This window comes from Erythrolamprus reginae, chromosome 3, assembly GCF_031021105.1.
Source record: "Erythrolamprus reginae isolate rEryReg1 chromosome 3, rEryReg1.hap1, whole genome shotgun sequence".
NCBI classification, from domain to species: domain Eukaryota; kingdom Metazoa; phylum Chordata; class Lepidosauria; order Squamata; family Dipsadidae; genus Erythrolamprus; species Erythrolamprus reginae.
In genome coordinates, this window is record NC_091952.1 from 167,711,161 (window position 1) to 167,738,772 (window position 27,612).

The 27,612-nt window shown below is 40.3% G+C and overlaps 1 protein-coding gene across 5 annotated transcripts in view; it reads right to left on the minus strand.

Moving 5' to 3' along the window:
- Positions 1-759: 759 nt before the first annotated feature.
- Positions 760-27,612, minus strand: part of DROSHA (drosha ribonuclease III) — a 133,493-nt gene continuing 106,640 nt past the window's right edge. For 4 of the 5 annotated variants that reach the window (XM_070747122.1, XM_070747120.1, XM_070747121.1 and 1 more), the window contains 8 exons: positions 23,859-24,016; positions 22,850-22,955; positions 17,248-17,389; positions 13,893-13,975; positions 12,999-13,102; positions 10,776-10,868; positions 7,163-7,209; positions 760-1,158 (listed from right to left, as the gene is read on the minus strand). In XM_070747122.1, the coding sequence (XP_070603223.1) occupies positions 1,028-1,158; positions 7,163-7,209; positions 10,776-10,868; positions 12,999-13,102; positions 13,893-13,975; positions 17,248-17,389; positions 22,850-22,955; positions 23,859-24,016 (864 nt within the window). In that variant the 3' untranslated portion in view covers positions 760-1,027. The remainder of the gene's footprint in view (positions 1,159-7,162; positions 7,210-10,775; positions 10,869-12,998; positions 13,103-13,892; positions 13,976-17,247; positions 17,390-22,849; positions 22,956-23,858; positions 24,017-27,612) is intronic. The other variant, XR_011558676.1, reaches the window with a different exon arrangement.

Consider the following 27,612-nt stretch of genomic DNA (forward strand, 5'->3'; position numbering starts at 1 on the left):
CTCCAAAGAAGTGGGGTTTTGCATAATGTGTCCAAAATAGAATAATTTGAGTCTGGTCATTTGCACCTTGAGATCATTTAGTATGCATCTTCTTAACTCTAGTGTGGCATAGGCAGAATGTAGTGGAAACATACAACATAGAAACATAGAAGACTGACAGCAGAAAAAGACCTCATGATCCATCTAGTCTGCCCTTATACTATTTCCTGTATTTTATCTTACAATGGATATATATTTATCCCAGGCATGTTTAAATTCCTTTACTGTGGATTTACCAACCATGTCTGCTGGAAGTTTGTTCCAAGGATCAACTACTCTTTCAGTAAAATAATATTTTCTCATGTTGCTTTTGATCTTTCCCCCAACTAACTTCAGATTGTGTCCCCTTGTTCTTGTGTTCACTTTCCTATTAAAAACACTTCTCTCCTGAACCTTATTTAACCCTTTAACATATTTAAATGTTTCGATCATGTTCCCCCTTTTCCTTCTGTCCTCCAGACTATACAGATTGAGTTCATTAAGTCTTTCCTGATACATTTTATGCTTAAGACCTTCCACCATTCTTGTAGCTCGTCTTTGGACCCATTCAATTTTGTCAATATCTTTTTGTAGGTGAGGTCTCCAGAACTGAACACAGTATTACAAATGTGGTCTCACCAGCGCTCTGCATAAGGGCATCCTGTTTAATACCTTATCATTTCATATGACACAACAATATGAATAACACTATATTTTTCTTATTTTTCAAACACGGCACACTTTGAAATAAAACGTTTTATTGTTCACAAACCCAGGCTAGGGACACAGCATTCTTCAGAAAGCATATGTTCTTTAAAAAAAATCATTTTAAAATTTTATGAATACAGCTTTGCTTATTAAAATGGAGATAAAACATATTAACAATAATTTTTAAAAACTACCACAAAAGAAAACATGATTTCATTTAGTTTCATAAAACCAGGATTGGTTTTTTTTTCTATAGGCCATGGTCAAAGTTAAGCAAATATACAACTGTTTTCTTCCCCCCTTATTTTCTCATGTCTTCTGAATCATCTAGATCTTTGTCTTGATGTTCTCGTTCCCACCTCATTTCTTTAAGCTCCTGCCGGTACTTGCGTTCAATGAACCGTTTTTGATGGGCCATCTGAGGAAAATTATCTGAGACAAGAAGAAATATTTCATATAAATAAAAGCCAGCCAATGACATGATCTTGCCACCATCAAACAGCCCCCAGCTGTTATTATTGTATTATCAAGTCAGGATAAAGAGTACTTGTTGCACATATTGCTTTGTATTACAATCCTCTATTTACTATGAAGTAGCCTACTGATTTATGTGAATAAGATTTATCACATTTGTTAGCAATCAAGGGATGATTTAAATGCAGCAAGATAAGTCACAGTGCCATAATAAATATTGCGATTTGGTTGAGATGCCACCACAAAGCTATGGAGCATTTAACTGTATTTTCTATTTTATGTAAGTTTTCACAGAGATCCATTTGAGTTGATGACTGCTTAGAGACCATATTACGAATGTAAGAAGATTAGTAATCCTTGTGTTCAGGGATACTTGTTCAGCAAGCTTCTACCATAAAACATGTCAGCAGAAGGGCTGGAAAGATCCTTATTATGATGATAAAATTCCACCATAAAACATAGATTATTAATGGATTATGCTGAGAAGTCCTGAACAATTCTATCATTCTTCATCAAGGATGAGAAGAGGCCCATCTGGAGCTAATCAAGCCAATTTTCCTCCATTACTATTATAACAGGCATTTGTGTGAGAGAAATAGAGACAGAGAAGCCATTAGCCTCTTAAAGACCAAAGCACCCTATCTAGAAGCCAAAATCAGTTAATACAACTCAGGAAAAGTGGTGCAAAATAAGGTGTATAAATATATCAACAATGGTAATGGCCAGATGGAAGGTCAATGTGGAAAGTGTTGCCCAGGTTGAATTTTGTGCCAGAGAACAAACTGCCATGTGTGATAGATGAGCTTGTGTTGATGCCGAAACAGCTGGTGTCCTTGGGAACAGGAGACTTAACAAAGCACCACCTGGGAAATGGAGCTGAAGTAAAAGTTGAAGGAAAAGCTATGGAAAGGAGAGCTTTGATGGTTTTTGAACTGAAGAGTCTCTTATTAAGTACATTACTTCTCTGAAACAATATGACATCTTGCAGGTGAAAGAAACTATGACTGAGGGACTGATATCTCCCAGTGGTGAAGTGTCAGAAGTCTTTCCTCAAAGAGTGGATGATGCTTTTAAGAGCTCAGCTTTCATCCCAATGAACAAAGGCATTTTTGTAGAAACTGTGCATAAAGAAGGTGTTTTGGCCAGTTGGTTTACAATGGAAGACAAAGTTTGGAGAGGTCTTTTTTTATGAACTTTCTCCAGAATCACTTAGAAACCTTGATCACTCTCCAACATTTCTCTATTGTTTAATAGGATTCAGGTTTACACATCTGGATAAAAATGTAAATAGAGATTTACCTAGTCAACTAACATAAAAACATGTTTGCCATCTGGCTTTGAAAATACAGTGATACCTCGTCTTACGAACCCCTCGTCATACAAACTTTTTGAGATATGAACCCAAGGTTTAAGATTTTTTTGCCTCTTCTTCTGAACTATTTTCACCTTACGAACCCACCGCCACCGCTGGGATGCCCTGCCTCCGGACTTCCGTTGCCAGCTGAAGTGCCCGTTTTCATGCTGGTGGGATTCCCCTGAGGCTCCCCTCCATGGGAAACCCCACCTCCGGATTTTGCGATGTTGCAGAGGAATCCCAACAGGGGAATCCCACCAGCGTGAAAATGGGCGCTTTGGCTGGCAACGGAAGTCCAGAGGTGCGACATCCCAGCGGTGGCGGCGGGTTCGTTTGTGATGCTGCAATTTTGCTGAGGCTTCCCTCGCTGGGAAACCCCACCTCCAGACTTCCATTGCCAGCGAAGCGCCCGTTTTTGCGATGCTGGGATTCCCCTGCTGGGATTCCCCTGCAGCATCGCAAAAACGCGGAAGTCCGGAGGTGGGGTTTCCCATGGAGAGGAGCCTCAGGGGAATCCCACCAGTGCGAAAACGGGTGCTTCGGCTGGCAAAAGGGGTGAATTTTGGCCTTGCACACATTAATTGCTTTTCCATTGATTCCTATGGGAAACATTGTTTCTTCTTACGAACTTTTCACCTTACGAACCTCGTCCTGGAACCAATTAAGTTCATAAGACTGTACATGATTTAAATTGAAGACAAGAAGTATGCAAACTTTTTGGAGCTAGGTTGAAGGACCCTGCTCAAATTAGGAGATGATGTGTTTGCATGCATATTTATTTTTAATTAATATTACTTCAGGGGTGGGTTCTGGATTCTCCCACTGCTGGTTTGCCCCAGGGATGTGCTGCACACACACATGCATAGTACTTTAAAAAAGCTTCTGAGAATGTGCAGAAGCCAAAACAAGATGGTGGCACCTATGGCTTGGTGTGTGTGTGTGTGTGTGTGTGTGTGAACTCTTGAACCATTTCCAATAATAGGTGAGCTATTGGAAATGGTTCAAGAGTTCACACACACACACACACACACACAAACGGATGGGTTTTTTTTCTCTGTTATTATTTGGGTGCTTTTTACCATATGCTTTAAATCAAGAGTCATTTCTCTCTCTTTCTCTCTCCTTCTCTCTCCCCCTCTTTCTCTCTCTCTCTTTTTCTCACTTTCTCTGTCCCTCTCTTTCTCTCTCTCTCCCCCTCTTTCTCTCTCTCTCTTTCTCTCTTGTTTTCTCTCTCTCTCTCTCTATTGCTTTCTCTCTCACTCACTCTTTCTTTCTATCTCTCCCCCCTTCTCTCTCTATCTTTCTCTCTTGTTTTCTTTCTCTCTCTCTATTGCTTTCTTTCTCTTCTCTCTCTTGCTATTTCTCTCTCCCCCCTTTCTCTCTCTCTCACTTACTTTCTCTCTCTCTCTGTCTCTCTCTCTCTCTGTCAGCGAGGGGGCTGCGAGAGCGCTTTCTCTGAGCGCTTCAGGAACACCTGCCCTGCCTCTACTGCAGCCCCCTTGCTGAAAGTCCGGGACGAAAGCGCTCCCAGCGAAGGGGCTGCGAGACGGGCGGGATGGGCATTCCCGAAGCGCACAGAGAAAGCCCTCTCTTGCAGCCCCCTGGCTGGGAGCGCTTTTGTCCCGAGGAGAAGCCGCAGCCGCCACCGCCATGGGAGAAGTTGCGCCCCAAGGCAAGAGGTGGCAGAGGAGGAGAGGGGGTGGATTGGGTGGGCGGGGGGCAGGGCCGAGAGGCCAGGGGCGCGAGGGGGCCGGAGGCACCGTGGGGAGGCAGGGGCGGCCGCGGCTCCCTTTCCTCCTACTGCCGGCACCTCCCCGCCCCCCGCGGGCTGGAAGGGGGATGGGGAGCGTGCACCCATGGAAAAGGGTGCGCGGGGGGTATTTTGGGGTGCATGCATGCGCACGTGCGCAGCTTACGGGGAACGCTGATGAGAACTATAAGAACATAAGAATCTAATAACATAAGAAGAGCCATGCTGAATCGGGCCAAAGTCCATCGAGGCCAGCATTCTGTGTCACACAGTGGCCCACCAATTGTACATGGGGATCTTGATATGAAAGAGAAGGCACAATCCTCCCTTTCCCTTGGCCCACAACAAATAGTACCCAAGGGAATCCTGCTTGCCTCAACCAACATAGAGGTGGCACATGGACATCCGTTTAAATAACCACCAATACACTTGGCATCCATGAATCTGTCTAATCCTGCCTTGAAGCTATCCAGGCTAACAGTTGTCACAACCTCTTCTGGAAGTGAATCCCATAAACCAATGACCCTCTGGGTGAAGAAATATTTCCCCTTATTTGTCAGAAATAAAACTATAGCATGATTTAAAGCAGGGGTGAAATTCTAACAGGTTCTAGAGAACCAGTAGTGGAAATTTTGAGTAGTTCAGAGAATCAGCAAATACCACCTCTGGCTGGGGTGGGAATGGGGATTTTGCAGTATCCTTCCCCTGCCACGCCCACCAAGCCACACCATATCAAGCCATGCCCACAGAACCAGTAGGGGGGAAAAGGATTTCGCCACTGATTTAAAAGTTCCACCCTAGGTCTCCATATCTTCCACATTCATACCATGAAGCAAATGATTAACAGAGGACAAAGATAAAAATGAAAATCTCTCAGAAGCAAGTATTCAATGAAAGAAAAGAAAAGCTTTTAAAATGTGGGCCAAAGATTACAAGCTGGCTGATGGAAGTGGACAAGTTTAGCTTCAATAGATAAAGCTCTGCTTCAATAAATAAAGGCAGAGCAACCTCTGTCAGGTTTCAATAAGATGGAGAGTTACATAGGGTTGTAATACAAAGATTTAGGTTGCCATTTGGCAGTAGCATGTGAGTTTTGCCATCAGTCTTACAAGGTGAGTACACTGCCCCCATCTAACAAAATAGCGACTTTATTAATCACTATACCTAGATCATCAATGTCAGAGGAATACTTGCAGGCCTGAATGTAAGCATGGGCTTAAGTGCTTTGCTGGACCCAGGCCAGAGAGCTCTTGTACTTTACCTGACTGAGTCCCTGACAATTGGGTCTGAAATATGAATGCTTACAAGGGATTATGATGATAAGGGGAGACATAAAAGTTGTGCAGAATAGCAAGCAAATATTCCCCTCCACCCCATCTCAGCCTTCACCAAAATACAAGGCCACTTCAAAAGGCAAGTGACATTTTTCAACAGGGGGAAAGGATTTTATTTAGAAACAAAGTTTTCTGTTCTTTTCCACAATGCCGTCATTTTCTATGTAGGTACACTATATACTATATGTAGCCTGTGTCAACATCACTGGCCCCTTCAGATTGAAGCCAACAACTATCCCCATCTTCCTAAACAATCCATTGCAGATGTTTGTTCCTTTTACTTTTTCAAACAAGTTTCTACAATAGCTTCCTGGGGCAGCGGTGCATGGGATCCTAGTTGTTGCTCAACTCTGTGATAAATGATCACAAATGCTGGGCAATCTGTAACAAGGCTATGTGAAAATGGCCCCAAGGGACGGGGGAGCGGCTGCAGCTTCAGACCAGAGGTCTCCAACCTTGGCAACTTTAAGCCTGGTGGACTTCAACTCCCAGATGGCTAGGAAATTCTCGGAGTTGAAGTCCACCAGGCTTAAAGTTGCCAAGGTTGAAACCTCCTGCTTTAGAAAATAATCAGTCAAGAGGTATTTCAGCCCAAAGAAGAACAAGGAAGGAGAAAATTTTCAGGAGGGACTCCCCCTTGTTCTCTGGGAGGGAGGCAGGGAGGGAGGGTGGGAGGGAGGGAGGGAGGGAAGGAAGGAAGGAAGGAAGGAAGGAAGGAAGGAAGGAAGGAAGGAAGGAAGGAAGGGGAGTAGTGCTTTCAAACTTGCAGGATTCTTTTTCTATAATCTTAAAATCAAGGAAGCACTCATGATTTTTATTTTTATTTTGGACAATCTTGAAGGGCAGAAGCAGTCTGAGTGACAGGCAATCAAATCCGGACCTGTTATGAAAACAGGAGTTATTAACAGCACTGAAAAAAGTGACCTATGATTGTTTTTTTGCACAAGCATTGCAACATCCCCATGGTCATGTGGTTAAAACTGAGATGCTTGGCAAATGTCTCATATTTATGACCAGTTGCAGTGTCCTAGGCTCCTATGATCACCTTTTGCGACCGTCTGTCAAGCCAAATCCATGGGGAAGCCTAGTTCATTTAACAATCATGTTGCTAACTTAACAACTGCAGTGATTCACTTAACAACTGTAGCAAGAAAGGCTGTAGAATGGGACAAAATTCGCTTAAAACTCACTTAGCAACAGAAATTTCAATTGTGGTCCTAAGTGGAGGACTACTCGTATTTCATGAATGCTACACAGGTGAATAGAGAAAGTCCGTGAGCCTAGAGGTCAATGCCTACTGCAGACCCTGCCTAAAAACCAACATGAAGTTCAGCATCATTTATGATCTCACACAGAATAGAACCTTGTTCCACTAGCCAATAAATTGTTTTACTTATAGGAATGACAATAGTAAACAATGTTGGGGCAACATATTCACTTGTTCACTTTAACCTGTATTTTCCCTCTGTTGTACGCAATGCCTACAACTCCCCCCTTTTAGTAATTTCCAAGAAACCCACTTACATTTTTCCAGTGCATCCATTGCTGCACACATCTCTGCTTGCTGGATGCTGCAAAAATAAATAAATAAATTATGACAAATGTAATTCAGAAGCTAGTTACAGCTTCCCAGAACTGCTGTGCAGTAACTAATTTTTCAAATAATTACTGACAGTTGTTACCATAAATACTCCTCCAGTTCCCCGACTCCCACCACTTAAAAACAAAGATCCATACCGTTAAACATCACAACCTCTCTTCAAAATTCTTTGGCAATTTGTTTTAACAAAGCAATTAAAATTCAATTAAACAACAAAAAAAAACCCCTCATAGCAGCAAAACCGGATAGCAATGTTATAGCCTATTTCTTCCCAGACCCTCTTATTTTATTAAGGATTGTTTTAATGTTATTCTCAACATTAGTATGCTTTGTATAAAGTTGAGGAAAAGTGGGAAAAAACCCCTTTAAATGTTATTTATTTTGCAGATAGCACTTGGCATTTACTGTGTAGAGAACTTTAAGATGTTTTTCCCATTCTTCTTACTGAAATCATTTCCCCCCGTAAAACGGACAATCAGGTTGGAAGATTCTAATCAGTTTACAGGTTAGACTGAGCTGTCACTGAGTCCAGATGTAGCAGGGCCTTGATACCAAGAGGGAGAAGGCAATTGTGTGCTAAAAGTAAACCACAATTGTGCACCCAGTTCCAGCTTATCAATTTGAAAAGAACTTGTGGATATTAAAGTATCTTTTCAAGCATTAAACAGGGTGACTCTTCTCCAGCTATACATATATTAATCTCTAATTGGATACAGTCTGGTGTCCTACCCCTCCCCAATGAAAATTCTTTCTCTCCCTAACAATAATTCTTTTTACTATGGTCCCAAACACAATTTCAAGATATTAAAAAAGGAGCCTAGGACTTAAAAAGAAGAAAATAATAATGCACTAAAATATTTGACAGAATAAAGAATAAATGGCACATTATCTCTTGACCTTCTGGCACTAAGCAAAGTCACCAGAAAGAATATTTTATGAACTTAAAATGTTCTCCCAGGAACAACAATAATTGAAACTTGGTATTGTGTCAATATGCCACTAATAGGCACATTTTCCACCCTCACCTTAGATACCTGACATTGAGAATCAATGTGCCCCTGAATCATATATTGCCTTGATCCCTAGTTAAGATGCACAAAAGATGAAGTTTTCTAAAATTCACTTTTTAGGAGTCCTATTTAATATGTTAGTGAACATCATATTGTTCTCATTTATTTATTTATTTATTTATTACTTAGATTTGTATGCCGCCCCTCTCCGAAGACTCGGGGCGGCTCACAACACGTGGAAACAAATCATAAATAATCTGACAAATTTAAAATATTTAAAGATTTAAAAAAGACCCCATATACTAACAGACATACACACAAGCATACCATATATAAATTAAACATGCCCAGGGGGAGATGTTTCAATTCCCCCATGCCTGACGGCAAATGTGGGTTTTAAGGAGTTTACGGAAGGCAGGAAGAGTAGGGGCAGTTCTAATCTCCGGGGGGAGTTGGTTCCAGAGGGCCGGTGCCACCACAGAGAAGGCTCTTCCCCTGGGGCCCGCCAACCGACATTGTTTAGTTGACGGGACCCGGAGAAGGCCCACTCTGTGGGACCTAATCGGTCGCTGGGATTCGTGCGGCAGGAGGCGGTCTCGGAGATATTTTGGTCCAATGCCATGAAGGGCTTTAAAGGTCATAACCAACACTTTGAATTGTGACCGGAAACTGATCAGCAGCCAATGCAGACTGCGGAGTGATGGTGAAACATGGGCATACCTAGGTAAGCCCATGACTGCTCTCGCAGCTGCATTCTGCACGATCTGAAGTTTCCGAACACTTTTCAAAGGTAGCCCCATGTAGAGAGCATTACAGTAGTCGAACATCGAGGTGATGAGGGCATGAGTGACTGTGAGTAATGAGTCCCGATCCAGATAGGGCCGCAACTGGTGCACCAGGCAAACCTGGGCAAACGCCCCCCTCGCCACTTTGATTGATTGATAGATAGATAGATAGATAGATAGGTAGATAGGTAGATAGATAGATAAGTAGATAGGTAGGTAGGTAGGTAGATGACAGATAGATAGATAGGTAGTTAGGTAGGTAGGTAGGTAGGTACCGTGTTTCCCCGATAGTAAGACAGTGTCTTACTTTCTTTTTACCCCCAAAAGCCCCACTAGGTCTTACTTTCGGGGTATGTCTTACATACCCCCCCCCGCCGTTTCCCGCCTCCACTCACCAAATTGACAGGGTGAAGTCGGGAAGACCCAGGGAAGGTTTCTTCGGCCGCCCAGCAGCTGATCTGCTCGGCAGCGCAGCAGCAGCCCTGGCGGTGGTTCCCTCCGCTTTGACGGCGCTGGTCCGCTCGCTCGTCCCCGCAACCGACCCGCTTCCCCGACACGCGTCTGGAGGGGAGGAGCCGCTCTGCGCAGTTGGGCAGCCCTGCCTGCCGGAAAGGAGGTGGGCGAAGGAGGGCGCAGCTCCGCCCGCCCGCTCGGCTCGCTTCTACAACTTCGGACCAGCGCCGTCCTTCGCCTCGCATTTCCGGGTTGGCGAGCCTGGATTGTTTTTCCTGCGAGCGCTGGTCCCCGCTAAGCCTTCTGCGCCTGACTCGGCGAGGCGAGAGGGAAGAAGGAGAAGCGCAAGTGGATGCGGAGCGCCCGGGAGGCATTTATCTGCCCGGGAGGCATTTATCCGTCCTTCGCTTTGACGGCGCTGGTCTGAAGCGAGCCGAGCGGGCGGACCAGCGCTGTCAAAGCGAAGGACGGATAAATGCCTCCCGGGCGGATAAATGCCTCCCGGGCGCTCCGCATCCACTTGTGCTTCTCCTTCTTCCCTCTCGCCTCGCCGAGTCAGGCGCAGAAGGCTTAGCGGGGACCAGCGCTCGCAGGAAAAACAATCCAGGCTCGCCAACCCGGAAATGCGAGGCGAAGGACGGCGCTGGTCCGAAGTTGTAGAAGCGAGCCGAGCGGGCGGCCGGAGCTGCGCCCTCCTTCGCCCGCCTCCTTTCCGGCAGGTAGGGCTGCCCAACTGCGCAGAGCGGCTCCTCCCCTCCAGACGCGTGTCGGGGAAACGGGTCGGTTGCGGGGACGAGCGAGCGGACCAGCGCCGTCAAAGCGGAGGGAACCGCCGCCAGGGCGCCGGGAACTGCTCCAACGACTCCCTCGCTTTTAGTACCGTGTTTCCCCGAAAGTAAGACATATGTCTTACTTTCGGGGTATGGCTTATATTAGCCGACCCCCCTGAAACCCCCCGTATGTCTTACAATCGGGGGGGTCTTACTATCGGGGAAACACGGTAGATGATAGATAGATGATAGATCGATAGATCGATAGATAAGTAGATAGGTAGGTAGGTAGTTCAGTAGGTAGGTAGATAGATAGATAAATAGTAGATAGATAGATAGATAGATAGATAGATAAGTAGATAGGTAGGTAGGTAGGTAGGTAGGTAGGTAGGTAGATAGATAGATAGATAGATAGATAGATAGATAGATAGATAGATAGGCAGACACAGACGGGTGGGTGGATGGATGGATAATAGGCAGGCATATAGAATATATTAAGTATTCAAATACTGTACGTACCTTGGTCCCTTCCCACATCCTATTCTCTCGCCTTTGAAATAAACAGCTACAGTGTATGTTCTGGCATGAGAGGGTCCAACTGTTTGCAGTGTTCTAAGCCACAATACAGACAGAAAAGAAAACAAACAGTCCTGAAAATATTCTCTCCAAGACATCTCAGCAGAAATGCAACTATTTTAACAAAGGTCATAGTACAAGGATGAACCTTGAAGACTATTTTATGAGACAATGCTATCATTTCATTAGTGAATATTTATGTATGCTTAATACAGAGTTTACACCGTCAAACAATAATTGCTTCTGTTTCTGATATAACCTTCCACTCTATATACATAGTTATGCGGCTAACATCCACTGCATCATATATTTTAGAATGACTTCATACTTCAATCTTATAGTCATTTACCTTACCTTTGACCAAAGCCTTACTTCTTATTTTGCCTTTTTTTAAATAAAGTTTTATTGATTTTTTAAAAAAATTACATAAAAGAAACATATAACAGTGCACAGTGCATGTGCCCATCACCTAACAATAACACCCCCCCATCACCCCCGCCACCCATATAAGAGGATTCAAAAAATATTTAATTATTTATCTATTACTCCTTGGCTCTATCTTGCGTCAAATATTACTAAAAGAGTGATTGCAATTTATTTTTCGTATTTACATCACAGATTCTACTTAACATATAATCTTTTACCTTATTCCATCGCACCATCAACTTCTCCAATTTATTCTCATCAAAATTGTTTAATCTTATTTCCATAATTTCAAAATGTATGTGGTCCACCATGTACCAGTACCAATTTTTTAATGTCCATTTTGTAGAATCTTTCCAACCTAATACCATCATCGCTTGGGCACTTTCCAATGCTGCGGCTTTGATTTCCTTGAATTCTCCTAATTCCCTATATTTAATTAAAATTGCTATTTCTTTTGTAATTATCCAGTTAATGTTTAACATTTTGTTAATTTCGTTCTGCACTACATTCCAAAATTTCTGAATTTCTGCACACTCCCAGAGCATATATATAAAAATTCCCTTTTCCCTTCTTATTTTGCCCTTGACCCAAAAATATAATCTTAAATGATGAAACATCTAGACATTTTCTGCAGTCTTTCCCCCATGCATATGTTAAATTGTTTTAACAGTAACCATTTTGCTAAAAAAAAAAAAAAAAAAAGTCTGTTCCTATCAGGTCTGAAGACAGCATGAATAGAAAACTACATGGAAAGCAGGTAGGAATGTTCACCAATGGACCAGCCTGTGCTAACATTACAAGATTAACTTCCCTGGGTGATATTTTTTCCCCCCGTTCTTTCATTTGCTGTTAAAGGCACTATGTATTGTGGACATATATACATATGTATGCATATACCATCATGTTTCAAGGAAGAGCCTTCTCTGTGGCGGCCCCGGCCCTCTGGAACCAACTCCCAACAGAGATCAGAATTGCCCCCACCCTCCTTGCCTTTCGTAAGCTGCTTAAAACCCACATCTGCCACCAGGCATGGGGGAATTGAGATACTCTTTCCCCCTAGGCCTTTACAATTTTATGCATGGTATGTCTGTATGTATGATTGTATTTTTATAATAATGGGTTTTTAACTGTTTTTAGTATTGGATTATTGTTATATGCTGTTTCATGTTGCTGTTAGCCGCCCCGAGTCTCTGGAGAGGGGCGGCATACAAATCCAATAAATAAATAAATAAATAAATATAGTGAGGTTAAGTTACTGCTCACTGTCAGGAGTTCAAACCTGACTGGCTCAAGGTTGATTCAACCTTCCATACTTCTGAGGTCAGTAAAATACCAAATGCTATTGGTATCCTCTCAAATCATTCCCATCATCAAGGAAAAGTAACTTGGGAGATGACTGCTACACTTGCAGAAGCAATTGGGTGACTTAAGAACCAAAAGCATACCCAATGTGATCCTAGCAGAGAAAGTGAGAATTGAGTTTGGGAAAATTGTCTGAGACTATCAATGTCTACTGTACTCACAGCCATCACATTGCACATCTGCACAAACCTTCCTGACTATATCTCCAATGCTATAAATTGAATTTGAGATCCAAAGTGTAACAGTATCCTTTCATTTGATCAGGGAAACTAATTCCTTTGTTGAACAAAGGGTGTGATACTTAATTCAGTCATATGGGAATTATTATTTTTTTTTAAAGGAGACACAAAGTGATGATATATAAACCAATCTCCTTACTTATACAAAGGAATGTCTGGCTCCTTCCCTTCTGTTCTGAGAGTTAAACAGCATTGCTGGAGTTGAGATTTTGGATCATTCCAATCCTGATTTAGGATGAATTCCTAAAATAAACCCCAAAAAAGAGAGAGGAAGAAATAACAATTGTTCACAGGAAAAAATGGATTGGAAGAAGTAAAATACTTTATTATTACAAAAAAATAAAATAAAATAAAAATAGGCATTTTCAAATGTGTCTTTTCTCTTAGTATAGGTAGGGTTGTAATTTGTGTGTGTTTAAATAATGCAAAATTTGATTTAGTGTGATTGATAAATTGATACCAGCTCATGTTTAATGCAAGCCAAAATCCAAATAACCAAGACTAATGTAACTGCAATTAACGCTAGAGCATGTATAATTAAGTTTGCTATTAAGGTTGTATATATTGGGGTTCTATATGTTTTATCTTATACAAAATGGAGCAACGGAAGGTTTTGTTCAAGGGAAGCTCAAAACAAAGAGGCTCATTTTGAAGACGGAATGCAGGAGATAGCAATTACACTTTGGATATAGGTTTATCCACTTTTAATGTTGTTCAGCATTTCATTAATAAAATATAAAAATTACGTGTAAAAACTTTGCCTATTTCCATTGAGCTGGAAGCAATTACCCTATTTTCCATAGAAATGTCACTTTGAATAGTGCAAATTCAAATAATGTGATCTCTTCATAGGATTCATTAACTGCACTAATCAAGAACTATGTGTATCTAAGCCACTAATGTGAGAGAACAGAGATTTAAAACCTCTATTATTACTCAGGAAACAGAGAGAAAAAATCTTGGTTTAGATGCGACTCCATGGCAAAATCAGCTTCTCGGCTGTGTAAAACATAACAATCACTCTGAGACTTACTTTCAATCGTGGAAAAAAGCAGACGTTCATGAAGGTGTGGACATATTCAAGATCTTTATCTATGTACAGAGCAGCGATAAAGGCTGAAGAAGAAAAGATAACCAAATATTATGAGAACGTTATTTTCTTTCAAACACATGTTAATATTTCTAGACAATTTGTTGCAAATATTCCAAGTCAACGGTGGACCCGCAATGGTATATATTAGAAACATAGAAACAAAGAAGACTGACGGCAGAAAAAGACCTCATGGTCCATCTAGTCTGCCCTTATACTATCTCCTGTATTTTATCTTAGGATGGATATATGTTTATCCCAGGCATGTTCAAATTCAGTTACTGTGGATTTACCAACCACGTCTGCTGGAAGTTTGTTCCAAGGATCTACTAGTCTTTCAGTGAAATAATATTTTCTCATGTTGCTTTTGATCTTTCCCCCAACTAACTTCAGATTGTGTCCCCTTGTTCTTGTGTTCACTTTCCTATTAAAAACACTTCCCTCCTGGACCTTATTTAACCCTTTAACATATTTAAATGTTTCGATCATGTCCCCCTTTTCCTTCTGTCCTCCAGACTATACAGATTGAGTTCATTAAGTCTTTCCTGATACGTTTCATGCTTAAGACCTTCCACCATTCTTGTAGCCCGTCTTTGGACCCGTTCAATTTTGTCAATATCTTTTTGTAGGTGAGGTCTCTAGAACTGAACACAGTATTCCAAATGTGGTCTCACCAGCGCTCTATATAAGGGGATCACAATCTCCCTCTTCCTGCTTGTTATACCTCTATTAAGACATCAAAAAGACATTTGGTTGGGTGAGAGGTGTTTTTACCATTTTGGGAAGAAGGAAAATCTGAGAGGAGGAATATTAAATCCATTCTATCCACAAAAGACATGACTAAAAAAAAAGGTAAAAATAAAATATAAAGCAAGAACAGATAATTGATTTACTAAATATGTTTTCTCAGAAATAAACAGCAAGGAAATAACTTGTGACTTTCTCTTCAAGCAATTAACAGACATCAAAGATTTGTGGAGAGAGCTGTAGGAAAGCTTGTGCTTTTAGCACTTTCCATATCTACACAGGAAAGCATGTTTCTACCCTAAAGAGGTATTGGGGGGGCGGGGGGCGGTGCCTCTAAGGATTACAGGTATAAGGCTATATTCTGGATTTTTGTTTCACTCTGTTAATACAGTGTAAGCCTCGATGCTACAATTTCCATCTAAGGTTGGCTGGGAGAAACACAAGATATGGAAATGTGAATTCGGTCTACATAAGTCCCTCCCCCCAAATTTTTTTTTGACAAATCTGAAGTATGGTAGTATCTGAACGTCTTAAAGGTGCCAAGTTTGAAAAAAATACTCATCTAAATTACAAACTGATCAAATTGTTTTCAGTTAGTATTTTAGTCCACGTATTTTAACAAAGACGACTCTTTAGCCTAGTTTACCTTTCTGTGGTTTGGAACTACAACTGATTGATTAATTCTGGCATTTATAGTCCAAGTGGTTTTAAGAAGGCACTTCATTGAGAAAAACCAGATTAAGCTGTTTTGTTATGAATATTTTCCTTTTTGGGTGAGAAGTGGGAATTCAAACTCTTAAAATGTGAGTTCCATTGAAGATCAATCAGACTCTATTGTTTAATACAGGGGTCTCCAATTTTGGCAACTTTAAGACTTGTGGACTTCAAGTTAAAGTCCACAAGTCTTAAAGTTGCCAAGGTTGGAGACCCCTGATTTAATAGACCTGGAAAAAAATAGCAAACAAATATTTTGCTAAACTTTGCAGTGTTTCAGTATTGGACTATGACTTTTTCTTGCAGCTGCTGCTGTTTTATTAGACTTTACCCCCCTTGTAGCTGTAGTTGTTTTACACTTATAAAACAAATTTCTCCCCAATTGGCTTTCCTCATCCTTTTAATCTCAGGATGTGTTTTCAATCAAGTTGCTACCCTGACATATCAGGTCAAATATCAGGTCAAGAATGATATTTCCAATCGCAATCAAAGGTTCTTCCACTTTTGTTCCTAATACACTAACAGGCAATACCTACCTACTCTTTTCACAATAGTCTCTTCTATCTTAACATGCCATCCACCAAGTTTTCACCTTCCTGCCTGGTTCTGTTTCAGAACAGAGTTTGAGGCAGTTGGGTTAATTCAAGGTCACTGAGAAAACACATCATCATTTTATATTGCGGTATAGCCTTTCTTCTTTAACAAAATTGAAAACTGAATCAATGAAAAATGCCAAGATCTACACAAATTAATTAAGAAGCAATTCTGAAAAACTAGACAAAGAGACAGCTCTTCAAATCCCATTGTTTAGCCAGGAGACTATAGGTTTTTAGAAATAAATCACAGCAAAGCACACTCTCTCAGAGCCTTGGCTATAAATTATGATGGTTTGTGAACTACTTCCATTTACTAAAAGGATCTGGCAAGAGACATTGGGCCCGCTCAACTTACAAAATATATTAAAATGCTCTGGATCAGGATTACCTTTTGGGCTTGATATTTATTGCCACTTTTCTTGCAAAGGAAGAACAACTTAAAAAAAACAACCCACCTCAAACATCTTTAAAATTAAGAAAAAGGTAATGTTCCATTTACAATGTGGGTTTTCATCACAGTGCCTTGGAAACAATGCTACTTAGGAAATTATAAATTGATTATGTTTCAAATAAAAGAAGGGGGTCATTTTTTCCCTATTTCTTCATTTGGGGGTATCTAAGAATAGATACAACAATGAAAAGCAATTAATTTTCTAATGTAGGTTATACAGATGTAGTACCAGGGGTGGGTTCCTCCTGGTTTGGACCAGTTCAACGAAATCGATAGCAACCCGCTGGTGATGTTACGGACTCAATTGGTCAATGCCGGTCCATGGGAGCTGTCATCATCATCATCATCATCATCATCATCATCATCATCATTATTATTATTATTATTATTATTTTCTTCTGGGCATGCACAGAAGCCAAGTTTCTGGCACTGTGTTCTGCTTATTTATTTGTTTGTTTGTTTATTTATTTATTTAGGATTTTTTGACATTGTGAATGCAAATGCACAGCGCCCACCCACAAAGTGCATGCACACCCACATGTCACGCCCACATGGAGCGGGAGGAAACAAACTGGCAGCGAGATTTAGAACCCACCCATGTGTAGTACTATACATTTTAGATCCTCGGGATGGCATCTAGTGCTAGCACATCTATCATATAAACAAACTTTCCTTAAGCCACCGCCTTAGAGGTTGTCTGATCTGTTCTTGCCTTTAATTGTTGCTGTACCACCTGCTTTGCTATCAAACCACTAGAGAAGGAAAATGAATTAACAGCATTAGCACTTACATTCCAAAAGATCAGCTAATGTTTTCGTCCGCAGTGCAACAGGCCGTTTGGTCTTATCGTTAGTGATGGCAAACTCTTGCATGCCCAGTTCTTCTGCCACTTTGGCTTGTGTTCTGTTGTTGACCAAAGAGCTTCTCAACAACTGCCAAGGCAAGAGACTCCACTCAGGTAAATGTGCACGGAATTCTGAGGAGCAATACCCAATTTTTAGTTTAGATCAGAGGTGTGGAACTATGGCTCTTTTATGACTTGTAGACTTCATATCCCAGAATTCCTGAGCCAGCATGAATTCTGCTGACGAGAGTTGAAGTACACAAGTCAAAAAAGAGCCATAGGTTCCCATCTCTGGCCTAGACACATAACATGTTGTACGCTTTTGCTTGACTAAACAAAAACAAAGAAATGCTACTGTTTGTCTGGTATAAACACCTCCTGTTTTCTTCCAGCAATTTTTAAAACCCTTCATGGCATCGGACCAGGATATCTGCTAGACCGCCTTCTGCCGCACGAATCCCACCGACCGGTTAGGTCCCACAGAGTTGGCCTTCTCCGGGTCCCGTCGACTAAACAATGTCTGGCGGGACCCAGGGGAAGAGCCTTCTCTGTGGTGGCTCCGACCCTCTGGAACCAGCTCCCCCCAGAGATTAGGATTGCCCCCACCCTCATTGCCTTTCGTAAACTCCTTAAAACCCACCTCTGCCGTCAGGCATGGGGGAATTGAAACATCTCCCCCTTGCCCGTGTAGTTTTTGTGTATGATTCGATTGTGTGTTGTTGTTGTTTTATATACTGGGGTTTCTTTTTTGGACTTTTTAATCTAAAACTGTAATTTAGATTTTTAAATATTAGATTTGTTACTATGTACTGTTTTTTACCATTGTTGTGAGCCGCCCCGAGTCTGCAGAGAGGGGCGACATATAAATCCAATAAATCTAATCTAATCTAATCTAATCTAAAACAAATAGAAATAAGGTGTACACTCTTATCCCATCCCCTCTTTCCTCGACCTCCTCAGGTTAATATGGAAGGTCAGCCATGTTCACCTCACTGCATACCTTTAATGAACCTGGGTAGGATTCAGGTGCTCCCAAAATATACAGGAGTTTCCTTTTCTTTTGTGGCCTTAGAAAGGCAGAATGATTTTGTGCTGATTGTGCACTACTTCTATTTATCTTAAATGTCAAGCATCCCATCCGCATTGTATATGTTCTCTGTTTATTAAGAAAGGCAAATGTTGAAAAAAAATTGCCCACTCACGCAATCAAATGTTATTTGTCTTGGTTCTCAGTGAACAGAAGTTCCTCCAAGCTCTTTTTAAATTAGCCACAATTTAGACCAGTAGTAAACAACTTTTCCAGGGAAAAAGTCACATTTTAAAATTGAGATGGTATCAGAGCTACCCAGACAACTAAGGACGTTTGCTCATTTGCAAAAGAGATGACCCAGTGAGACCAGCCACATAATACCAACTGACCAAAAGACGGACTGGTAAGGTTGCTCCTTCCCATCCTCTCTAGTTGTCCTCCTCAAACAGACACTTTGAAGCCCCAGTTTATCTTTTCTTGTGATGGACACATCTTCACATAAAGCTATGGACTACAGCCATTCTCATTCTTTAAAAAGGAATATAAGAAAATCTATCACCCCCTGTGTAGAATCGAAGGAGATTCTTGTGACAACGCTTTTTAGATTGTAATTCGGTCCAAAATTTAATTTATTTTTAAAATAGTTTGAATGAAGGCTTGAAAACAAATAAGGAGTTTTCTGCTGTTATGTTGGTATCTGTAGGCATTATCCTGGGCACATCATATTAATCTTTTCATCCATATTCCAAATTATGCCTGACTGTAAACCAAGGTAATAGAACCAACCCAGTTGCAGGAAAGGCTATTTGAAACTGAATTCTTATGATTGTGAAGCCCTTCATGGAGTCTGAATAAGTGGCCAAATCATGGTCAATCAAAGCGAAACTCGGTGGTGCAGTGGTTAATGTGCAGTACTGCAAGCTACTTCTTCTGATCAATGGCTGCCAGCAGTTTGGCAGATTGAATCTCACCAGGCTCAAGGATGACTCAGTCTTCCATCCTTCCAAGGTCGGTAAAATGAGGATCCAGATTGTTGGGGGCAATATGCTGACTCTCTGTAAACTACTTAGAGAGAGCTGTAAAGCACTGTGAAGCAGTATAAAAGTCTAAATGCTATTGCTACTTGCATTCGAAACAAAGAGAGCTACTTAATGACTTGCTAATTATGAAAGTGTCTAAGAATACCGCTTCTAGCTGTTAAAGCAAAGTTGCAAAAATTCGCAAGCTGAAGATTGATTATTTCCGTATTTGACTTTGTAAGTGTTATTATGGCTTTGGCTAATTGAGCAGAAATAGTTTTAAAACATATAATCCTCTCATACTGGACAAATCAGTTGGTCCCCCATGTGTCCATTGTAAAAATATAGCAGGGGGTTTTTTTGGAAGGGGGGTTGCTTAAAGAAATGCAGTCATCTATGAGACTCAAGAATTAGTTGACAGGGAAAAGGCAAATGCGCTAATTAACTGCAATAACTTTCCAAAAGAACAAGCACATAATGTTCTTGGGATTATTTCTGCTATGAATCAAAGCAAAAATGTAGAAATTTGCATTGGCTATGAAGAGGAGATGAGTAGCTGAAATTTCTGCAGAAGACTAAAAGATATGGGTGGTATTTGAAAGAATGGTAATACTGGGAAGTGGAAGGCACATGACCAGGATTCAGCAAATTCTGACCAGTTCTGGAGAACCGGTAGCGGAAATTTTGACTAGTTCAGAGAACTGGTAAATACCACCTCTGACCATGCCGGCCCCCATCTATTCTCTGTCTCCTGAGTCCCAGCTAATCGGGATGGGGATTTTGAAGTAATCTTCCCCTGGAGAGGGTGGGAATGGAGATTTTACAGTATCCTTACCCTGCCACGCCCATCAACCACAAAACTACTAGTATTTTTTTTAAAAAAAATTCCACCACTGCACATGACACAGAAAAACAACCTTCGATAAACTGTTTCCAATAGATTCAATGAAAAACACAATTTAGAAATGTCAGCCTATTAGTAAGGAAGCAACATGTAAAGTATTCACAAATCCGAGGGAACTATGACGTCAATCATAGTGAATAAAAGAATTTGGTTGCAAGTGAGCTCAAGGGAATCAAAACAGCAAGGGAATAGGGAGATGTTACACTTTCAGACAAAAAAGGTGGTGTTAAAATTTCAAGGTTCAAAGATCATACAGCACTAATAAGGGCATCTGCTTTTTTTTAACCTTTTTAAAGGATAGTGATTGTGAAGGAGGATGGCTGATGAATGGATATTAGGTTTTTAGGGTCTCCTAAGGAGGCAGGGGATCAGACTAGGAGACCTCCAAGATAAAGAGCTGGGGTGGCGCTTTAGAGTGGTTAGAGTGAAGCACTGCAGGCTACTTCACTGCTAGCTGTAATTCAGGAGTTCAAATCTCACCACAGGCTCAAAGGTTGACTCAGCCTTCCATCCTTCCGAGGTGGGTAAAATTTATTTATTTATTTATTTATTAGATTTGTATGCCGCCCCTCTCCATGATGAGGACCCAGATTGCTGGGGGCAATATGCTGATTCTGTAAACTGCTTAGAGGGAGCTGTAAAAGCACTGTGAAGCAGTATATAAGTCTAAATGTTATTGCTATTCCTTCCAACGCTGTTATTCTGTTTTCTATTTACACTCTTATCACCAAACTCTTAAAAATGATTCACTTGTCCCTTTTAATGAAAAACAACCCCCCTCCCCAAGGGTTGTACTTTCTAAGTAATGCAAAGTCAGTCAATTGTATCTTAGTATCTCCAGTCAATGCTAGGCACGGTGCCCATCCTGGAAGGCTTAAGATTACAGCTAGTCCTTACTTAACAATAGAAAAAGAACAGTCACTTGTTCCATGTCTATTCAAAGTTACAACGGAATTGAATGAATCGGAGTCATGAGCGGTCCTCAAGTTCTGGCTTTTGCAACATCCTCTCAGTTCTGTAGGTGTGATTTGGACACTTGATACTGTGCCTGGCCTGCTTTTCCAATTGTTGCTATGTCTTCGGTTATGTGATCAAAATTTGCAACTTTTCCTGCCAGCTTCTCACCGACAAAATCAAAGGGGAAACCTGGAGGCCTCACCAGCTATGGTTATGTGATGTTCTCGTGATAGTGCAGAATTTACCAAAGGCAACTGGAAGTGCTGGCACTGCTGTTATTAGTGGGGTGTGTATAAGCGCACCATTGTGCCTACCGTCCCTTTCCTATTGTCTACTTTTTATCATTACTTATCTAATGTTTTATATGTACAAATTATCACCCTATAATTGTTTGACAAATAAATAAATAAAAAATAAAATAAAATAAATAGTTGGCACGGTCACATCATGTTGTGCTTAGGGACAGTGCTGATTAGCAATAAAGTTTCCAGTCCCAATTACCATTGTTAAGTAAGAATATCCGTAACCTCACAATATTTTTGCCATTAGCACTGCTGCAGCCAATAAAAGAGGAAATCTAAGTATCTGGAGGGTCAAATTCTGATGAAGACACAACCAGCATGCCCACAAATTGTTTTGTAACCCCTTTCTGCCTGCTTTGGGCAAATGATGAAATAAAAATGAAGGATCTTAAGGCAGGATAATATCTAAGACAGAGCATGAGAGAGAATAATAAAACACGAGGAAGCAAAAAAAATGCACCTTGGACACATCCCTTCTCTGATTTCTTCTATTCTTCATCTAAGACATGTGTCTCTGTAGTTCCTTAAAATTCTTGACTCCCTAAAAATTGTGCATCCCCATCCGAGTGCAATGGAAAGTATCATTTTTACACTCAAGCAAACTACATATTCCTAGCTGCATGCACATTAATTCACATATATACTGTATTTTTTTTCACATATAGCCATTCATCATTTGCCTCTTTTACTCCTTTTGCTTCTTGAAATATACTGGAGATTGCTGGTTTCTGGAATGTCTGATTTCCTGCCATGAACAGCAGCAGAAAACCAATCAGCAATTTTACCAGTACCGTCAAAGCTCCTTATGGCTCTTCAGCCACGATGGTTATATACATCCTCTAAGATATAAGATTGTTTGCCTACAGTTTAGCTTAATAATCAGGAAGAAAGCTGGGATGAGGCTAGAAAAAGTGAACTTCATAAAGTTGCTGCTTGAACTATTAGCCCTCAAGAAGCAAGAACAGCATCCTGTATTAATGGCCTCTGTTGATTTCAATTGCTTTCTCTGTCCTGCAAATGAACTAGAATTACCTCCAGTTTTTAGAGGAATAGCTTAATCACCACAGTTATTAACGCTATTGATTTGTTTTAAAGAAGAGATAACATCACTCCCAGGCTCCATAAATCACATTTCCTTGATTGTGGCAGGATTCACATTTTCAAATTAACAGAACCTTATTAAGAGCAAGTAGAGGGGTGAGGTTGTGGATATTCAGTTAAGCTCAGAATAATTCACTTGCTGCTTTCACAAAGTTCTTCTTTTTTTCTCAATTTCCTCCCGTAACCAGACTATCCTAGTTTTACTCCTGCCAAGAATAATGGATGACACTCTTACCGTCAAGTGGCCTTCGTGATGATCAGGGAAATGTATGAATAAGTACTCGGTGGCCACCAACTGCATTATCGAATCACCCAAAAACTCCATCCTTTGATTATGGCCCCTGAAGTATGAGATTAAAGGAAGGAAGAGATTATACAGAGAAGGGAATGACACTACCTTGCTTTAGAGAGCTGGATATTTTTAAAAAGGCAGAACAATACACTGGTGATTGTGTCATACATTTTAAGACAATGCAGTGTACTTGTGTTCACTAAGTATGGGAATTCGTGGGAGAACAAATGGGAGGCAAGTGACAAAATTTATTTAATGTCACCAAGTAAATGTTATGATTATCCATGTAATTGCTACATTTCTGTGATGCCACTGAGCATAAAATATCATTTTTCAGGTTGCTGCAAATCCCAATACTGCCGGGTAAGACAAAATAATGCTTTTAGGTTGTCAGCAATAATAAGGGGGAAAGCACTATAAATTTAGCTATGAATCACTTTATAAAAACATGAACTGTAGGAAATGAGGGGATAATATCAAATGTCTCTGTGAAAATTTTTTTTGTTTGACTATGGTTTTGCATAAGTAATAAAATCAAAATTCTGGATACCTTCAGCTATGGTTCTTCTGCATAAATCAGGTGATTTGATCTTTGTTTAATTCAAATGAAATGACAAATTGTAGCTAGCTAAAAACAGAAGAGGCGATTCAACCTATGTCAGGGTCGGAAGCAAACTTTGGGTAGTTAAGCATGTCAATAAGCCAGAAAGTTGTTTCTTGCCCTTCAATGTTTTTGTGATTAAAATCTCAACTAATCTGGAAACAATAAGTTGACAAATCTGGCATAGATGCTTTGGTGGGACTTCTAAGGCCAGAGGTTTTAAAAAATCGGAACTGGGGAAACAGTTGTAGATCTGTTCTCTCTTCCTGGAGAACAATAGCCACTCAGCCTTCCTGCAGAAAGAAAAAGCAAGGCATCTGTTTGGGAGAGAGAGAGAGAGAGAAATCTCACAGTGTCAGATGGTTAAATCCAACTGTTCTCAAAGTGAAAGCCCTCGCCAAGAGGCGAACGTGAGTAAAAATTACTCCAATAGCATCCTCAAACTCAGTCAATTTCTGGAGGACAGGCGACGTCTCAATCAGCTGTCTGTCAGTGTTAGATTCTTGCAGCTGTAAATCAATATTAAACAATGAGGACAACAAATTAGTTTTAGAGGAGAAACTTAAGAGCTGAATTCAGAAAGCAAGGGAAGAAGCTTGATTAGGTACTTTATATTTCACTTTGGCAATATGAGTCGTAATCAACACACAGAAGACACTCCGATAGCTTGCAATGCTATCCTCATAATACACCATCAGCCAAAGATTTCTATTTGGTGGATTTCAGGACACGTCTTCTCTGCTGTAGCCCCTGCCTAAAGGAACATCCTTCCTCCTGAAATTAGGTTAGTTCCATCCCTTTTGATATTCTGGAAGGCTGTCAAGATCTGGTTATTGGGGCTTTGACAGAACTGGGACTTGACTAGATGGATCCATTGTTGAGGGGGCCATTTTTAAATTCTCATAGAAACATAGAAATATAGAAGATTGACCGCAGAAAAAGACCTCATGGTCCATCTAGTCTGCCCTTATACTATTTCCTGTATTTTATCTTAGGATGGATCTATGTTTATCCCAAGCATGTTTAGATTCAGTTACTGTGGATTTACCAACCACGTCTGCTGGAAGTTTGTTCCAAGCTCTTTCAGTATGTCAGTATTTTACTACTCTTTCAGTAAAATAATATTTTCTCATGTTGCTTCCGATCTTTCCCCCAATTAACCTCAGATTGTGCCCTGTTGTTCTTGTATTCACTTTCCTATTAAAAACACTTCCCTCCTGAACCTTATTTAACATATTTAAATATTTTGATCATGTCCCCTCTTTCTCTTCTGTCCTGCAGACTATACAGATTGAGTCCATTAAGTCTTTCCTGATAAGTTTTATGCTTATGACCTTCCACCATTTTTGTAGCCCGTCTTTGGACCTATTCAATTTTATCAATATCTTTTTGTAGGTGAGGTCTCCAGAACTGAACATAGTATTCCAAATGTGGTCTCACCAGCGCTCTATACAGCGGGATCACAATCTCCCTCTTCCTGCTGGTTATACCTCTAGCTATGCAGCCAAGTGTTCTACTTGCTTTCCCTACCGCCTGACTGCACTGTTCACCCATTTTGAGACTGTCAGAAATCACTACCCCTAAATCCTTCTCTTCTGAAGGTTTTGCTAACACAGAACTGCCAATACAATACCCAGATTGAGGATTCCTTTTCCCCAAGTGCATTATTTTACATTTGGAAACATTAAACTGCAGTTTCCATTGCTTTGACCACTTATCTAGTAAAGCTAAATCATTTGCCATATTACAGATGCCTCCAGGAATTTTGGAGATTTAGGATCTTTATTATTACAACTTTTGCACTTGTATTCATTATTATGTATTTTATCTATTGTTATGCACTAACCAGAGTCACCTTCAGTGAAATGGATGGCAAACCTAAATTTGATTAATAAAAAAGTCAACATACCATGCATGAACTGAGCATGAAGCTCTTTTTAATGCAAACTCTAAAGAATGCTATTGCCATCACAAAAATCAATCAAGGTTCAGTATCACCGGAGTTTTTTCCTCCTATGCAGCAAGCTTGTTTAATTTTACCATGCTTTACTAAAGGTTTCCTACAACTATTTCCCCCCGTCTTATTCATTCCATATTTATTGGACTTCAGCTTTTATAAGTAATGGACAGCTCAGCTTTCCAAGTTCCTGGAAGGCTGCAGGAGAGAAGGTAGTGAAGTCACCTGGGGGGGGGGGGGAGAAACCCCAATATTTTCTAGCTTTTTTTTTTTTTTTGGTAGTTTGAAAACAGATTTTAAAGATGGAAATAAGGAGGCCTCTCTTATGCAAACCATTCAATCCTTACTTTTAATGCCCCTCAAAAATGTCCCTTTCCAATATTCAAACTAATTTGTGGCCATTGGAGGGTAAGTCAGTTCAATTTTGTTCAGCTGATGAGGAGTATAGAAATATAACGTATCTGTTTTGTTCCCATTCCCACCCTTAATTCTCAGCTAAAATCACTAAATTCTCTTTATTTTGGTTATCAACCAGGCAGTGGATTAAAACACTAATAAAAATCCCATCCTCAGTTAGTAGTTGGATATGACACACAAACACACACGTCAAATCTCAGGGAAGATGAAAAAAGGTTCCTGGAACAAAGCAACAACCAGTTGCTGTTATGATGTTGCCATGAGAACTACACAGCAGTGACTGTGAAGTCAACCAGAGTCAAGCTCAGTGTGTAGGTGATTTTAATCTAGCTTCGAATATTGGAAGATTCAGTAACCTACGTATCAACTTAATAATTCCTAGAGTTCTCAAAAAAGATTTCAGGATCCTCATGTATTCCAAGTCTGCAATTTTATTGATAATTGCAGAGGCCCCATTCTCTCATCCTTATAAATACTGCACCTTTTAAACTATTGCCAAGTTTTATTACCGCTCCCAACTGATTTTATTTTTCTTTCAGCGATGTTGTTAACTATGTTATCTATACATTCTATTTTTTTTTTACAGAGGCCCAGGGATTACCTGCATGATGAATTATTTTAAAGATATAAATTTAATCAATATATCTCTCAATTCTTTCCCTACAAAAACATATTTCAAAAGGTTTTATTTCACTGCAGAATCCTCTGCCCGTTTTCTTTAATCTAATATTTCTAATATTTTCCCATTAAATTATTTTAGCTGGAAGCTAGCAAGAATGCTTGCTGAAAATGTGAAAATAGGATGCTCAAACTTGGGGATATTGCAGGAACTTAATTGCATTTTTTTAAAATAGGGCCTTGTTCCACTTTTGTTAAAATTAGCTTTTCTAAGATGAAAACTAGAATGTGGGGGATGTTTCAGCCAGTGGTGTGATTTTACAAAAGTATTAGAGATAAACAATGCAATGCTCCAATAAATGACAGGACTTACCCATCTTTATAACACATTTACAAACATTCTGTTTACGGTACTTTTTGGTTTTTTACATGCAAATCATAGAAATAAAGATGTAGCAGCAATCATGACAAAGATTGATAGACAAAAATCCATTCTTTTCTTTTAGTTTTTCTTACTTTTAACATCTATTTTGGCTTATTCTACTTCGGGAGGGGGGGGGACACCCTTAAGTGTTCATACTATAACTGTAAATAACACACTCCATTTATATCTTGTAACTTTCTGCCCAGGGATACCAAAATTGCATATGATTGGCCATCAGAGTGGAGTCCATTAAAGAACATTCCCCAAAAGTTCTAAGAGCTTTGGAAAGAAATGTTCTTACTCTATCTTTAATTCTGTATTTTAGACATTTAGACATAGAAGACATCTTTTTTTTTTCTTGTCTGCCTTGGAGATCAAGGAAGAATCAACCTACCCAGGAGAAGATGATGGAATAAATTCCTTCATGAGGACAGGTTGTTAGCTCAGAAAAGAACCTTCTGCATTGAGCTGCTTTCTATCTGTTCCTGTTTTAGCCGAAGAAAGTTCCAGCTGAGATGCTGACAGTCTTCCTGAGCCCCAAAGGAATCAGGTGACATGAAAAGGCCACCAAGGTGCCCTGCCTCCTTGAGGCTTTGAGATTTGTTGCATTTTTTCATCCGGAGAAAGTCTCACGGTGAGCAAAGTTACCAGCTTATTCTCTCCCCAGTGCCACCAAGTTGGTGGCCTTC